This window comes from Ictalurus punctatus, chromosome 15 (assembly GCF_001660625.3).
Source record: "Ictalurus punctatus breed USDA103 chromosome 15, Coco_2.0, whole genome shotgun sequence".
Lineage (NCBI taxonomy): Eukaryota > Metazoa > Chordata > Actinopteri > Siluriformes > Ictaluridae > Ictalurus > Ictalurus punctatus.
Genome location: NC_030430.2, coordinates 20,511,941 through 20,528,217, shown reverse-complemented (window position 1 = coordinate 20,528,217; position 16,277 = coordinate 20,511,941). Strand labels below are relative to the sequence as shown.

Here is a 16,277-nt window from a genome sequence, read left to right as displayed (position 1 = left end):
AAGCTCCAATGTCTACGTGTTTTGGTTGTCTGGAAACCTAACTGACTAGGACTAAATATTAACTAACATAATGATATAAACGCATGGTGGGCTACTTAGCTAGTTAAGCGCATTAATACAGATTAAGGGAAATGAACAACTATATACACCCATCAGCCATAACAATAAAACCACTTACAGGTGAAGTGAATAACATTTATCTCTTTACACTGGCACCTTTCAAGGGGTGGGATATATTAGGCAGCAAGTGAACAGTCAGTTCTTGATGGGAGCAGGAAATATGGGCAAGTGTAAGGTTTTGAGCGACTTGGACAAGGGCCAAGTTGTGATGTCTAGACGTCTGGGTCAGAGCATCTCTAAAACAGCAGGTCTTGTTGGGTGTTCCCAGTACGCGGTGGTTAGTACCTACCAAAAGTGGTCCAAGGAAGGACAACTGGTGAACCGGTAATAGGGTCATGGTTGCACAAAGTCCACTGATTCGTGTGGGGAGCAAAGGTTATCCTGTCTGGTCCAATCCGTCAGAAGAGCTGTTGTAGCACAAATTGATATGATATAAAGGTGTCGGAGAACACAGAGCATCGCAGCTTGCTTTGTATGGGGCTGAGTGGTTGCAAACCGGACAGAGTGCCCATGCTGACTCCTGTCCACTGCCGAAAGCACCAACAATGAGCACATAAGCATTAGAATGGGACCATGGCGCAATGGAAGAAGGTGTCTGATGAATCCCATTTTCTTTTACATCATGTGAACGGCCGAGTGCATGTGCGTTGCTTACCTGGGGAAGAGATGGCACAAGGATGCACTATGGGGCAGAGAAAGTGTGATGCTCTGGGCAATGTTCTACTGGGAAACCTTGGGTCCTAATATTCATGTGGATGTTACTTTGACACGTACCACCTACCTAAACATTGCAAAGGTATTCCCTAATGTCCATGGCCTCTTTCAGCAGGATAATGCGTCCTGCCACACTGCAAACATTGTTCAGAAACGGTTTGAGGAACATGCCAAAGAGTTCAAAAGTGTTGACTTGGCCTCCGATTTCCCCAGATCTCCCCAGATTGCTGGACAAACAAGTCCGATCCATGGAGGCACCACCTCACAATTTACAGGACTTAAAGGATCTGCCGCTAACTGTGTAGCCATAGTCCTGATCTTCTCCTGATAAAGTTCTTGATGTAGCATATCGTATTGGCAACACTAATAAAAAGCTATGCATTCCTGATTCTGAAACAATTATCCATCCATGCATGCTAATTAATCCATCTAATGAAAAAATGTTCTTTAGGCTGCATGATTGACCTTGATTCATGTGAAACGAAGTAGACCATATGTTGTTCAAGCTCTCATTTTGATCATATGATCAGAAGTCTGTTGATTTATTCAGCAATGGATATTAACAGTGATGGCAGCAATACCTCACTTATATTTAGTTGTGCAGGAGGGGGTGTGGGAGTGTGTTTGTGTGTAAGAGGAGGGGGTAATGGGCAGAAAGCTGTACTATAAAAACTTCCCTCCACAAGAGTCTTCTCCTGGGAACGCAGCATAATCATCAAGTTTTCTCTGTCTTTCCCTGGCCGCTCAGCTCTCTGGAGCAGGTTTTATCATGTCCCAGACACAGGCATCAGGAGTGGACCCCACCAAGATGGGCGTCGGACGGGCAATTGCGGTCCTGACATCAGGAGGTGATGCTCAAGGTAGGTAAAGACATGAGAATGGACTATTGTAGCAGTAAACACAGGGGGTTTAGTTGTTCGTTTGTGCTAAGTTCCAGTGAAAGTGCAGCTGTCATTAAGGACAACTAAACGAAGAGCTGAAGTAAGACAGGTCCTTTGCTTTCTGTGGAAATAATGTGAACAGTTAACCTCAAAAGGTTTCAAGAACTCACTATGTTTTGAAAAGTAATATGGATTTTTATGCAGGTTTGAAAGGGCACTCATGAAAAACTACTAATCCACTAGATTCTTCCATTGAGTGTATTAGATAGCTTATTAGGAGTTTGCTTCCAAAACAATGCCATAGCATCACCTCATGCCTTTCTATTTTTTTCATACTTGGTTCAGTCTATTGATGCAGTCTTGAACAAATTACTTCTGTCCTATAATCTTATGCAGTCTTATGTTCAGCCATTGCTGGTCGCAATTACTTGCAATGCTCTATAACCTTTAAATTTAGCCTTTAGCCTTCTCTTGTCCTGTGCCTCAGACTCCCTGTGACATGGTGCTTAATTTAGCTTCCATGACCTTTTTCTGGAATGACACAAAGTTGTAATGGGAACACTGGATCAGCAGCTGTTCACTTCTGAAATTGGAGAAGCTGCACCACCTTTAACACAACAGGGCCCAAGCTTCCTGGCCTTTGCTGACTTTGAAGGAGATATCGAAGAAGGATTAAGTGATCCCATAACTCGTGCTTCTGCCATCTCCTTAAGTGTGTCATGTTCATGTCTCCAACAATTTTCAGAATGCTTTAGATAATTACATAACTTGTAATTCATACAAGTGGAATATGCTGCACTATGTGTGTATATATATATATATATATATATATATATATATATATATATTTTTTTTTTTTTACATATTTGGACTAGCAAACGTTTGATCATCTTTGACACAGTGTCTATTGATAAAGTTGATATACTTGAATAAAACCACAAGGAAAATTAACTTTTTCAATCATTTATTCAACAGAAATATCAATATATGTGATATTCCTCTGCAGGAAAATTAAGTACACCCTTGGCCTCAGAAGCTGGTATTGCCCGCTTTGGCAGAAATAACTTCTTGTAGGCGTTTCGCATAATTGTCCTCCAGTCTCTGACATCGGCTTGCTAGAATTTCTGACCGCTCTTCCATGTAATATTCTTTCAGTTGTAAGATGTTTGAGGGTTTTCTTGCATGTACTTCCCGTTTCAAATCCCCCCACAACATTTCAGTGGGATTCAAATCCAGGCTTTGACTGGGCCATGCCATAACCCTCCATTTCTTCTTTTTGAGCCATTCCTTGGTGGATTTGCTAGCGTGCTTAGGATCATTATCCTGTTGAAAGGTCCAACTTCAGCTTTTGGACAGGTGGCCTCACATTGTCTTCAAGCACTCTTTGATATGATGCAGAATTTATAGTTGAATCAATGAATGCAAGTTGTCCAGTCCCTGAGGCACCGAAGCAAACCCCAAACCATAACATTTCCACCACCGTGCTTCACAGTTGGTATGAGGTGCTTCTCCTGAAAAGCTGTCTTTGGTCAGTACCAAACATGGCAGCTGTTACTGTGGCCAATCAACTCTATATTTGATTAGTCTGTCCAGAGCACATTATTCCAAACAGCCTGGTCGTTGCCTATATGCTCATTGGCAAACTGTATTCTTGCAAAGGCTTTTTCCTGGCCTCCCATGCACGTCAAATTTGTACAATCTCTTTCTGATTGTAGAAGCGTTCACTTTGACAGTAACACTTGCAAGATTTACTAGCAGATCCTGTGATGAAATGTTGGGGTCGTTTGAAATCCTCATCACTTGTAGATGATTTTCTGCACAGTGGAATGATGTGCTTCAAATAATCTGGAGATCTTTTTAAATCCCTTGCCAGACTCATAGGCATCTACAACCTTTTTTCTGAAGGACTTACAGAACTCTTTAGATCTTGGCATGATGACACCACACACCTCAATAACAATGGGAACACCAGACACTAGATATGAGAGGTTTAAATGAGACCGGTTCCACCTGCACTCCCTAAGCAGGTTTGAATCACTGACACCCAATACTGAACACCTGATTCTAATTTTATGGATTTGAAGGTGTGATAAATGTAGGGGTGTACTTTCTTTCTCCATGTGACTACTCTCTCTCTCTCTCTCTCTCTCTCTATCTATCTATATCTATATCTATCTATCTATATATCTATATCTATCTATCTATATATATATATATATATATATATATATATATATATATATATATAAAATCTCCAGTTTCAGTGAGTCTGTGCCCATTGTCCATTGTAGCCTCAGATTTCCTTGTTTTAGGCTGACAGGAGTGGAACCTAGTGTGGTCTTTTGCTGTTGTAGCCCATAGGTCTCAATATCCAACGTGTTGTGCATTCTGAGATGCTTTTCCGCTCGCCACGGTTGTAATGAGTGGTTATTTGAGATATTATGGACTTCCTGTCAACTCCAACCATTCTCCTATGACCTCTCATCAACAAGGCAGAAGTGATACTCATAGAAGGTTTTTTTTTTTGCTCTATGTTTCGCACCATTCTGTCTAAACGCTAGAGACTGTGATTAGCAGTTTCTGAAATACTCAAACCACAATCCGACACCAACAACCAAGACAACAGGCATTTTCTTTGCTCTGATGAACTTGACCTGCATCTGCATCATTTTATGCTTTGCACTGCTGCCACATGATTGCCTGTTTGGAAAACAAAATGAATGAACAGGTGTACAGGGGCTTCTATTAAACTGAACTGTATATTGTAAATATACTTAAAAATATTATATCTAATACTGATAATACTGCATGACTCCAGTTCATTTTCATTGTCAAATAAATGCTGTGCCATGATGTAGATGACATGCGCTGATGTAGGTCTATTATATAAATGAATTAAAATCACATGTAATCATATAGCTAACAAACAGTATACTACCTGTTTCATAAAACATATTATACTTTGACAAGACATTTACCCATAAACATAATACAGTTGAGTCCAAAGTTAAACCTTTAAAACTGAATAGAGAACATATTTGCTTAGTCAGTCTTTGCCAGTTATGATTGCTATATGCTATAGACATCCTTTATTAAATCATATATGTACACAGTTTTTCTGTTGATTTTGTTTTTACTTATTTACAATATACATTCAGTTCTGTATTTTGTGGATCAATCGTAAAATAGTTAGTCTTATTTCACCCAGAAACCATTGGGGATGCAATCTTTTTGCACTCAGCTGTCTATAAAACGTCTCAATCTGTGATCTGTACATTCTCCCGTATATGAAAAACAGTAATCTATCTATTGTAAATCATACTTACAATACTCGGTGTTTTGATTTTCGAATTTGCAGACACATGTATTTTTTTGGTGTGTTTTATCATTTCTACTGCAACAACAACTGAACAGTTGTGCTTGTACCAGACACAGAAGAAGAAAAAAAAAAAACACACATTGCTAACATGCACGATTAAAATTGCACAAGATTGTATTCAAAAATATATAAGGTAAATTTGCTGTAATTACAATGATGTGTTATCGTATATTTATTACACATAATGGATATGGTTATGGTTTTATTTACGTTGTGAAGGTTTTTTTTGTTTGTTTGTTTTGTTTTGTTTTTATTTCTAGTAGTTGAAGGTAATGGGATCTGCAGTCATCACTATGAAGATGAATGTCCCCTGTAAAGCTCACACTTCTGTCTGTTTTCAGGAATGAATGCTGCAGTGAGGGCCACAGTCAGAGTTGGCCTGTACACAGGAGCTAAAGTCTTCTTTGTTCATGAGGTCAGAAATACAATACATGCAGCACTGTAAACATGATATAACATGGACAGCAACTGGTAATGATCTGTATGTTAAGTGTTTATGAGATAAAGTGATGGATTACTTAAATGAGTGAGGCAACCTCAGCATTTCAAATGCTTTTAATGTTGAAATGTATAATTATTTGATCGCAGTTTTTGTAACTGTAACTGTGCTGCAGGGCTACCAGGGGCTGGTTGATGGGGGTGATAATATTCGCCCAGCTACATGGGAGAGCGTGTCCATGATGCTCCAGCTGGTCAGTCACTATATTTATATAAGAAATTTTCTTTTTTATTATGTAAAAATTAAACCATCTACGTACATGGATACTTTTTAGGGGGGCACAGTCATCGGTAGTGCTCGCTGTAAAGATTTCCAGACAAAGGAGGGCCGCATAAAGGCTGCGTACAACCTGGTCAAAAGAGGTATCACAAACCTGTGTGTTATTGGTGGAGATGGGAGTTTGACTGGAGCCAATCAGTTCCGTACAGAGTGGAGCGAATTGTTAGGGCACTTGGTCAGTAAAGGTGAGTCTCCAAAGGCATTCTGCAACGAGCTCAGGTGTAGGTTTGCAGTGTCTTGCATAAATATTCACTCCTCTTGAACTTTTCCACATATTGGAATGTTACATCCTGGAATGTTAGTTACAACTGACAGGGACTTAATTGGGAATCTATTGTACTTCATGAATCTGTACAACCTAGCCCATGATATTGAAGTCATTGCATAAATATTCATCCCCGTTGGTGTGAGACCCACCTGTGTGCAATTAAAGTGGCACATGATTTCCCCAGAGGTTGTTAGAGAACTGTAGAGTGCCTATTTCTTTTATTTTACCTGTTAATAATGGATTTAATGGTGCGCGACAGGATGTCCAAAGTCTGGAACATTTTGATGAAGTTTGACCCAGTCTGTCCCAGACTCCCCCCCCCTCCCCCCCCCCAAATTGGTCATTTGTCAATTCCCAACAAATGTATTCTCTGAGTTCTTCACAGAATAGGTGTATGTACAGTATATTGAGATCTGGTGACACTTTAATTGCGCACAGACGGACTCCATTTAAATAATTATGGGACTTTTGATGATAACTGGTTGCACCAGAACTAACTTATAATAATATTAGGAGTTTCTCATTTCAACAGGGTCCAAAAATTCTTTAATAATAATAAGAGAGAGGGGGAGAGAGGGGGAGAGAGAGAGAGAGTAAATAATTTTGCAAACTATTTGGATTTTTTCATGATGGTAATCACATGTATACGATTATTATTATTGTTCAAGACTATGAGTGGGGGCAGAGTGGCTTAGAGGTTAACACACTTGCCTTGCACCACCAGGGTTTGGGGTTCAAATCTCGCATCTGCCCTGTGCTTTCAGAGCTTGCATGTTTTCCCCATGCTTCTGGGGTTTCCTCTGGGTATTTCACTTTTCTCCCCCAGTTCAAAGACATGCGTTGTAGGCTGATTGGCTTTTCCAAATTGTACATAGTGCATGAATGGGTGTGTGATTGTGTCTTGTGATGGGTTGGCACCCCGTCCAGGGTGTCCCCTGACTTGTTCCCCGAGTTCCCTAGGATAGGCTTCAGGATGAGCAGTATAGGAAATGGATGGATGGGAGGGATGACTATTCATGACATGTAATCCCAGTTAAGTCCATTTCAGTTCCAGGTTGTAACACAAATGAGGTAAATACTTATGCAAGCTCCTATATTCTATAACAAGTAATATGGTGGAAAGCATGTGAAGGCTACAGAAAACTCACTTCAGATTGTCCTTCAGGCAAAATCACTAAAGAAGACGCTCAGTCAGCGTCTCATCTTAACATCGTGGGAATGGTTGGATCCATCGATAATGACTTCTGCGGGACAGACATGACTATCGGCACAGACTCCGCGCTTCATCGCATCATGGAGGTGGTGGACAGCATCACCACTACAGCTCAGAGGTAGGCTATGTGTGGTTATACGATCAAACTATGACCACTGCCACCATCCATGGGTTTTATTTGACCTCAGTCTATTCATTTTGCATCTGATAGATTTTTTTTTTTTGTAATTGTAATTGTTTCTTCGGTTTTGGTCTCGTTCATAGTCACCAGCGTGCCTTCATTCTGGAGGTCATGGGAAGGCATTGTGGGTAAGCGCACAGAAAGAAATGAATCAGTAATATTCACTGTGATATAACAAGAAGACAATTCCTCTAAATACTCTGTGTTGTATATGTGTGTTTGTCTCAGTTACCTAGCCCTGGTTACTGCATTGGCATGTGGTGCTGACTGGGTGTTTATTCCAGAGATGCCCCCAGATGATGGCTGGGAAGAGCACTTGTGCAGGAGGCTGATAGATGTACATATCCAGCACGCACACACACTTTTTGATTTTATAATAAACAAACATAGCTAGCCATAGCTAACCTAGGATCATAATTATTGCCATATTTAGTACACTTTTGGATTATGTAGATTATGTAGATCCAAAAAACACATTAACGTTTAAGCAATGGAACACGGTGGCTTAGTAGTTAGAAAACCTGTCAGATTTTGCTGCATCTGAATTCTGCCAAACAGCCAAAAACAATGAAAAAAAATTGGGATTTTGCAAAAATTAAGTTTTACAATTGAGTAGAAAATGTCACAATTATGTAACTGATTATAACATTATGCACGTTTTACAGCATATGTTTTAAACAAAACCTTCCCATACCCGACCTAAAGGACCTATCTGTATTTACTGCTATTTATTGCACGTTGCATGATTCCTCTTAGACCAGAAACAGAGGATCTCGTCTGAATGTGATCATTGTGGCTGAGGGAGCTGTGGATCGGACTGGCAAGCCCATAACTTGTGATCAGATCAAAGAGGTATGTAGCTAGATTTCATCAGATTTATACCTAATTTGAGCCCACACAAGAAATAACCATAACCACTAAATCTGTGAATATATACGTTAAATATACACTGCTATAGGATCTTCACTCCTTGTACTCCTCATTAGAGAGTCTGAATTAGATCTGACTGTGTGTGATACATTGGAATTCCCTCTTTCATATTGTCTTGTCTCTGTGTGTAGTTAGTTTCTAAGAAGCTGGGTTATGACACCCGTGCTACTATCCTAGGCCATGTACAGCGAGGAGGCACTCCTTCAGCCTTCGACAGGATCCTGGTGGGTTTTCTTTATATTTTTCAGGTGTCACTCACGTTATATATTGTCAAGCAGTGTTTTTTTTTTTTTAATTAAGGGTCTCTTTTGTTCCATATTTGTACATCTGTGCCTCTCTCTCTCTCTCTCTCTCTCTCTCTCTCTCACTCTCTCTCTCTCTCTCTCTCTGTGTCCGAATGTAACAGGGCAGCAGGATGGGTGTGGAGGCTGTGATGGCCCTGCTGGAGGCCACTCCGGACACACCAGCCTGTGTGGTCTCACTTTCGGGGAATCAAGCAATCAGACTGCCCTTGATGGAGTGTGTACAAGTGGTACGTACCTCCAGTGATTGAGCTGTAAATAAATGGCAGGATGCAAAAGTCTTACCCTGACGGACGACAAAAATCTGGCAATGCAGGAAAATCCACATGAACGTAGTAATGTTATAGACTAATTAATATGGCAGCGTGATTATCGTATTAACTTTATTATTAATTCCCCCACCCCCACCCCCCAAAAAAACATATCATTACAGATCTTGTAGTTCCTGCTTTGCCTTGATTAAACTTGTTGGTTTCCGATGAAAAAATTCCGATACAATTATCTAACATTCATTTACTGCATGAATGAATATGAACACAGCATAAACTTCAGCAATGATAAACCATAAGTAATGTCAACAAAGAAAGTTAACACGTGTTAGCTGACATTTACTTTAATGAAACTAAACTAAACCTGCCTACACTGACAATGTTCATTCAATCCATGACTAAAACTGCACATCAATGAGCAAATATTTCTTTACAGCATTTTGCTAAATGTTGATTTTACCTGTTAACAACCACAAATGTGATTAAAGTGATGGTTACTCTCCCCAACAGACCAAGGATGTTACCACTGCTATGAAAGAGAACAGATATGAAGATGCTTTGAAACTCAGAGGAAGGTGTGTGCTTGACTTTAGTTCCTTGACTCCAGGCATCTCATTAATGGATTGGTCCTGTTTGTCGCTGTGTGATGGTTTCACATTTTATTAAGCATATTGTTTATATTGTATATCTTTTTTGGGGGGGGTTATCCATCGACACAATAACATTTCTATGTTTAGGAGCTTTGAGAATAACTGGAACACATACAAACTGCTGGCCCATGTGCATATCCCCGAAGTCAAAGTAAGAAGATTTATAGAAGATTTATAACAATTATATAGTTTATTTTGACGCCATACCAGTTCAGTCACCTCCCAAACTGTGTTATGAAAACCACTGATGGAATGCACATACTATAGCTGTCTTTCTTTTCATCGCCAATTCATATCTCCTTATCTTTTTAGAGTAACATCAATGTGGCCATTCTGAATGTGGGTGCACCCTGTGCAGGCATGAATGCGGCTGTGAGAGCTGCAGTCAGGATTGGCATCCTGCAAGGCCACAGCATGCTGGCAGTGCATGATGGCTTCGAGGGTTTGGCTCAAGGAAAGGTGAGGAACTGCTCTAAATCTGTGCTTCATCATGATACGTCACAAGCTATCCTGTAGCGAATGCTACGATTTTGTTAGATAAGAAAACTCATGCACTATCAAGGGTGCTGTTTATGACATACGCCTCAATACCAACGGACTCGATCTATTCCTTAGATCGAGCCAATCACTTGGAACAGTGTTGGTGGCTGGACTGGAAAAGGAGGCTCTGTTTTGGGAACTAAAAGGTACTTATGATTAATTACAGACTCCTCTTTGCCACTTGCCAACTATCATCACCTTCTATTATCACCTTCAGTTTGAGGAGTTCTCTCATGTCTTTCCTTACTTTGGCAGAGTTCTTCCAGCAAAGCACATGGAAGACATAAGTCTGAACATTGCCAAGTACAATATTCACGCTCTGGTCATTATAGGCGGTTTTGAGGTGCGTAACATGAAGACTCGCCATCCACCAGCCAAGCACAATATTATCAAGATATAATTCTCTTCTTATCCAGGCAACATATCTATCAGTAATTCATTTATGAATTTTCTTCCCACACAGGCATTCTCAGGTGGTCTGGAGATGGTCCAAGCCAGAGAGAGGTATGAGGAGTTGTGTATCCCGATGGTAGTTATTCCAGCTACCGTCTCAAACAATGTTCCTGGATCAGACTTCAGCATCGGAACGGATACTGCCCTGAACACCATCACCACGGTATGAGCTGTAGCTAACACACCAATACACACTAGTTAATGCTTATGTTTGTCTCACTATGTCGCTATGTAAATTAATTTAGAACTAAAAGCATTACCCTTGAATGCTAGTAAAGCAAAGATCTGAGAATGATCCTATGAAGTTGTTCCTATATAGTTTTGCAAATTTTTCAAAACTGAAGTACTGCAGTATTCACTGCTTTATTACACAAAAAAAGCAATCCTATCTATAAAAGAATTATTCCTGAGCGGCACAGCAGGAGCATGTTCACCTGAGTACAAATAGTACACATACTTTGACAGATCTATTCCTGATGACCTTCCAGAAAAAAAGCACAGAAATATTTCTTCACTGCTTCAGTTGCTGCACTTAGATATATAAGTGAATTTCAAGGATTAGTGGGGTTTTTTTTTTTTCAGTACAGAGAAATGTATATTAATGTACACTCACCGGTCACTTTAACAGGAACACCTGCACACCTGCAGCACAGCAGCACAATGCAGAAAATCATGCAGATACAGGTCAAGAGCTTCGGTTCACATCAAATTTCAGAATGGGGGACTTGGTGCCAGGTGGACTGGTTTGAGTATTTCAAAAACTGCTGATCTCCTGGGATTTTTCAGACACATAAGTCTGTAGATTTTACACAGAAACTTGCGAAACTCAGAACACATCCTGTGAGCCGAGGGTCTGCAGGCTGAAACACCTTGCTGCTGAGAAAAATCCAGACCGATTTGAGCTGACAGGAAGTCGACAGTAACTCAAATAAACACTCTTTACATCCATGGTGAGCAGAAAAGCATTTCAGAATGAACAACACATCAAATCTTGAGATACAAACCTGTATCTGGATGATTTTATGCATTGTGCCGCTGCCACAGGATTGGCTGATTGGATAACTGCATTAATGAGCGCGTGTACAGATGTTCCTATTAAAGTGGACGGTGGGTATATATGTGGTATGCTTATGGCATTTTTTTTCTGTCAGTGGTTGTTTTTTAGCACTTTTATTTCACCGTGTTTATTCACCTTTTTATTCACCAATTTCTGTGTTATCATTTTGTAAAATAATTGTTGATTGTTAGATAAAGTGCATTTTACATCGAACTGTCTATTTCCCCCCAAACAGAACATGACGACTAATCTTTTATATGTGTGTTTGTTTGTGTAGACCTGTGACAGGATCAAGCAGTCAGCCGCTGGCACTAAACGCCGTGTGTTCATCATTGAGACTATGGGAGGTTACTGCGGTTACCTGGCTACCATGTCAGGCCTTGCAGCAGGTGCTGATGCTGCCTACATCTACGAAGAGAAATTCAGCATTCGTGATTTGGAGGTAAATATACGAAACACAGAACTTAAAGTGATGTCGAGTGGGTTAAAGGCTCTTTTATTGACTGTTTAGTTTCATTTGTGCTTTCAGACCAATGTAGAGCATCTTCTAGAGAAAATGAAGACGACAGTTAAGAGAGGTCTGATTCTCAGGTTGGTATCAATCAAGAAGAGAAATGATTTTGTTATGATGAAATGTTTGAGTGAATACGTGCATCAATTTGATATTTGATTGATTTTAATTGCAGACGGCACTATTGTCAGATCTGATCTCTTATAGAAAATTACTCAACAGTTTCTGATCAATCAGATTTGAGAATTCAACAGCACTGTGGTATAATATAATTATAATAAGGTACTTTCGGGATAATATATTCTTTTTGAATGTTTTTTTTGTGTGTGTGTGTTTTTTTTTAGAAATGAGAACTGTAACGCCAACTACACTACTGACTTTATCTTCAACCTGTACTCAGAGGAGGGAAAGGGGATCTTTGACTGCCGTAAGAATGTCCTTGGACACATGCAGCAGGTGAGTGATCAACAACCTTTCATGACCAGCGTTCTATCAGATGCTTTTTTCTGTGTTTACTTGAAATTAATTTGTCTCCAGGGTGGTACTCCAACTCCATTTGACAGAAACTTTGCCACTAAGATGGGCGCTAAGGCTGTTCTCTGGCTAACTGAGAAGTTGAAGGAATGTTACAGACACGGTGAGAGTCAAATCCAAAATCTAAATCATTTTTATTTTTCATATTATTTTAGATTTTTCAAATATTAAGTTTAGCTTTAGACCCTATGTTTATCTCTAAATCAGTATCGTTATATACAAGATCTACATTTTTACTTTACATTATTGCATTATTTATTTTAGTGTTGGATCTCAACTTGACCGTGAATTGAGGTGAAAATGAGTTCAAACAAACGGCATTCTATCTGGTGCAATTTCAACGTCTCTGAACATAGTCTCGAGTTTTCAAAATGTTTGTTTATCTGAATCATTTTAGCATGTAATCTGTTCTACACACATGCAACACACAAAAACATGATTAATTGGTGCCTTATTTGGTGACTTTTTTTTTTTTTTATAGCTATCCTGACTTACATTCATGGTACTGTACGCTTGTTGTCAGTCACTGCTTCTACTTTCATGAGGTTCCACCTTCACGTGGTGTAGAATCAGTTTAGAAATTTAAAACGTAGACTTTTAAACATTTAGTCTTTGCTGCCCGTTATGTTCCCACCCTCGCTTACTATATATGAAGGTTCAATGTAAGATAGAAATCAACTGCACCCGGGGAAAACTGTGAAATACAATATACATGCGTTATTGCTTTTCATTTGTGATATGAGAACAACATGCCACGCTGAAAAGCAAAACCTCCGTTGCATAGCTCTTATGTTGCTTGAACTCTTCAGTGAAAAACCATCAGCACTTTTTTTAAAAAGAAAAGAATTTAACGTTGACTTTGCATAAGAAGTGAACATGATTCCCAGTGCATTGTGTTGACTTTCATCAGCGCATTGCAGTTGTGCTACGCTGAAACGCAATCACTGTCCAATCACAGCCCTAAGCCACACTCAGGCATGTTTATAATCAGAGAAGGGACATGAAAGTGTTATTATGGTGTTACTGATCAAATTAAGGAACGCCCCTTATAGTTTCTTATCGGCTGTTAAACCTTTGATGATCAAGCTTTTCAGAATCACTACTAATAAATAATTACCACATGATAAAAGTGTTAAAATGACTAAAAATACAGATGTGCACAGACTCCTAGTATGTGCATAGGAAAGTGTTCTATGTCCTTCCCTGGTTTTCACCACGACATTACTTCATCTGTGCAGGGCGCATTTTTGCCAACACCCCAGACTCTGCGTGTGTGTTAGGCATGAGAAAGAGAGGACTGATGCTCCAGGCCTTGGGTGAGCTCAAGGAGCAGACTGATTTTGAGTAAGAGTCCAGATTTCTATGGTGAACTAAAGCATGCCTTCAATAGTAAACCATAAACTGCCAGATGTTTTACTGGTGGTAGCACTGTCTACCCACTTGCCCTACATGCAGATGTTTATACAGTATTTCATCTTTCTCTCTCGCTTTCTCTCTCTGTCTTGCTTCCTCTCCTGTTTAGGCACCGTATTCCAAAGGATCAGTGGTGGATGAAGTTAAGGCCCATTCTGAAGATCTTGGCCAAGTACAAGATAAATTTGGACACCTCAGAGCATGCTCACATGGAGCATGTTATCAGCAAGCGAGCTCCAGTCTCACTGTCTGGTAAAATGGGATAAGGACTGAGAATAGAGAAGTGCAAAATACATTACATGGTTGCATAGTGATTTATGATGCTGTTTTATAAGAGAGTGCTAATCCACAATTGACAGATTAGTAACCTATTTATTAAATGTTTATTACTACTATGTAATAAATGCAATATTAATCAGTGCGCTACTGAGTATACTATTTACTGATAGTTTAGTTTGTCAATACTTACCCATTTATATGCTCATTAACTTTTTAACTCATTAAGTTCAATATTATAAGATCCAGTTGGTGGTGGTTAGTGAGTATGTAAACTAGTAAGTGTTAATTAATAGTAACTAGTAAGTATTCATTATTAATTAATTAGTAACCCATTACTAAACACTCGATATCGCATTTGATACTAATTAATAGATAATGAACGATTGACTAAAATATAATTACATTTTGGAGAAACAACGATTTAACAACAGCATACACTATTAATATGTAATCCTTAATGGAAATGGTTATGATTATGGATAATGTATTAATTGATATAAGGACTGATATCGAAATGAAACTCATTTACTGTCTCATCTGTCAGTAATCTTTATAGTTGTGTTGGTCTTTTCCTCTTGTTTGTCTTCCCCCTCCTTTGTTTTACTCTGCTGTTATATTCACAAGACCTGTCTTGGTAGCAATTTATGAAATATCAATTAAAGTATACATCCAAAAACACAATCTTGTCTTTATCTTTTATAACTTTTATCATTCTCTGTGAGAAGCTTTAGGCAATAAATACCGATGAAGATGAAGAGTTTGCCAGATATTATATTATATTTTGTTGCGCAGATGGAGTTTGGTGATTACGGTTCTATGCTGCTTTCTGCTTTTGTGATTGTGTGTTCAAAACTCAGCACTGACATACTGCAACCGTAGCAACCTTGAGGAAAATATGCAATCGTATTCACTGACAAAGAGCAAGACACTTATCATAGTAGCACTTTCTATCTTTTCAAATGTTGCACAAGGTTTAGAGACCTACCTGACCGCATAATTTAGATTCTGCTGCTAATTTGTTGGATACTGCTGTACTTTCATTATTCCTGTGAAAAAGTATCAGTTTTCTGCTGTACTGATGTCACAGGGGAATGTTGCTAGTACAGTTACATGATGAGAGAGCTGGACAGACTAAAGCACTGCTGCATTGCTCTCTTTGGGTAGAGATGATGACCAGGGAAATATTTTGTTCCACAAGATTATTATTAATGAACCATAAGACACATACAGCACAGCTCATTAGATACCTTTTATAGAGCACAAAAATGTTATTCAACTGAGAATAACATGCGATAGTGATGTTCATAAAAGGTCAACTGAGTCATTATCAAATAGATATTTGAAAATTCAATTACTGAGATCTATGAGGTTATTAGCTGATGTTTCTGTAAAGGTTTTAGCCATTTGCAGGCTGTAACTGTGGCTCTCAGGTGTAATGCCTGGATTAATCAGGCAACTGAAAATGAATGATTTAGTCTTGAGTGATTATTGCAGATGCCTGCAGTGTGAGTAGGCCAGATTTCATGATTGTCAGAGAATTAACTAATTTATTGGTTATTTTAATGGTTTGTTCCATTATTATCTTGAATAAAGGGTGCACGGTGGCTTAGTAGTTAGCACAGTCGCCTCACACTGCCAGGGTTTTGGGTTCGATTCCTTCTGCTGTCCTGTGTGTGCGGAGTTTGCATGTATCACCCCGTGCTGCGGGGGTTTCCTCCAGGTACTCTGGCTTCCTCCTCCTCATGCATGGTAGGCTGACTGGCATGCCCAAAGTGTCTGTAGTGTATGAATGTGTGTGTGTGATT

The 16,277-nt window shown here is 39.3% G+C and overlaps 1 protein-coding gene across 1 annotated transcript; it reads left to right on the top strand.

Annotated features, from left to right (window-relative positions):
- The first annotated feature begins 1,507 nt into the window (after positions 1–1,507).
- On the top strand, positions 1,508–15,153 carry pfkma (phosphofructokinase, muscle a). Its single transcript, XM_017487476.3, has 22 exons — positions 1,508–1,694; positions 5,436–5,509; positions 5,709–5,786; positions 5,868–6,057; positions 7,306–7,471; positions 7,618–7,662; positions 7,763–7,871; positions 8,291–8,386; positions 8,596–8,688; positions 8,871–8,996; positions 9,546–9,610; positions 9,773–9,836; positions 9,998–10,144; positions 10,301–10,371; positions 10,481–10,568; positions 10,689–10,841; positions 12,013–12,177; positions 12,265–12,326; positions 12,591–12,702; positions 12,784–12,883; positions 14,019–14,124; positions 14,303–15,153. Exons 1-22 carry the CDS (start codon positions 1,604–1,606, stop codon positions 14,457–14,459), a joined length of 2,358 nt encoding a protein of 785 aa, XP_017342965.1. The 5' UTR covers positions 1,508–1,603; the 3' UTR covers positions 14,460–15,153.
- The last annotated feature ends 1,124 nt before the right edge of the window (positions 15,154–16,277 follow it).

What these genes read in the sequence shown, in the direction of transcription:
- pfkma (XM_017487476.3), top strand. Translation starts at nt 1,604, where the DNA reads ATGTCCCAGACACAGGCATCAGGAGTGGACCCCACCAAGATGGGCGTC. An exon ending in ATCAGGAGGTGATGCTCAAG is followed by an intron (nt 1,695 to 5,435) that starts GTAGGTAAAGAC and finishes GTCTGTTTTCAG; the next exon opens with GAATGAATGCTGCAGTGAGG. An exon ending in AGGGTTTGGCTCAAGGAAAG is followed by an intron (nt 10,145 to 10,300) that starts GTGAGGAACTGC and finishes TCTATTCCTTAG; the next exon opens with ATCGAGCCAATCACTTGGAA.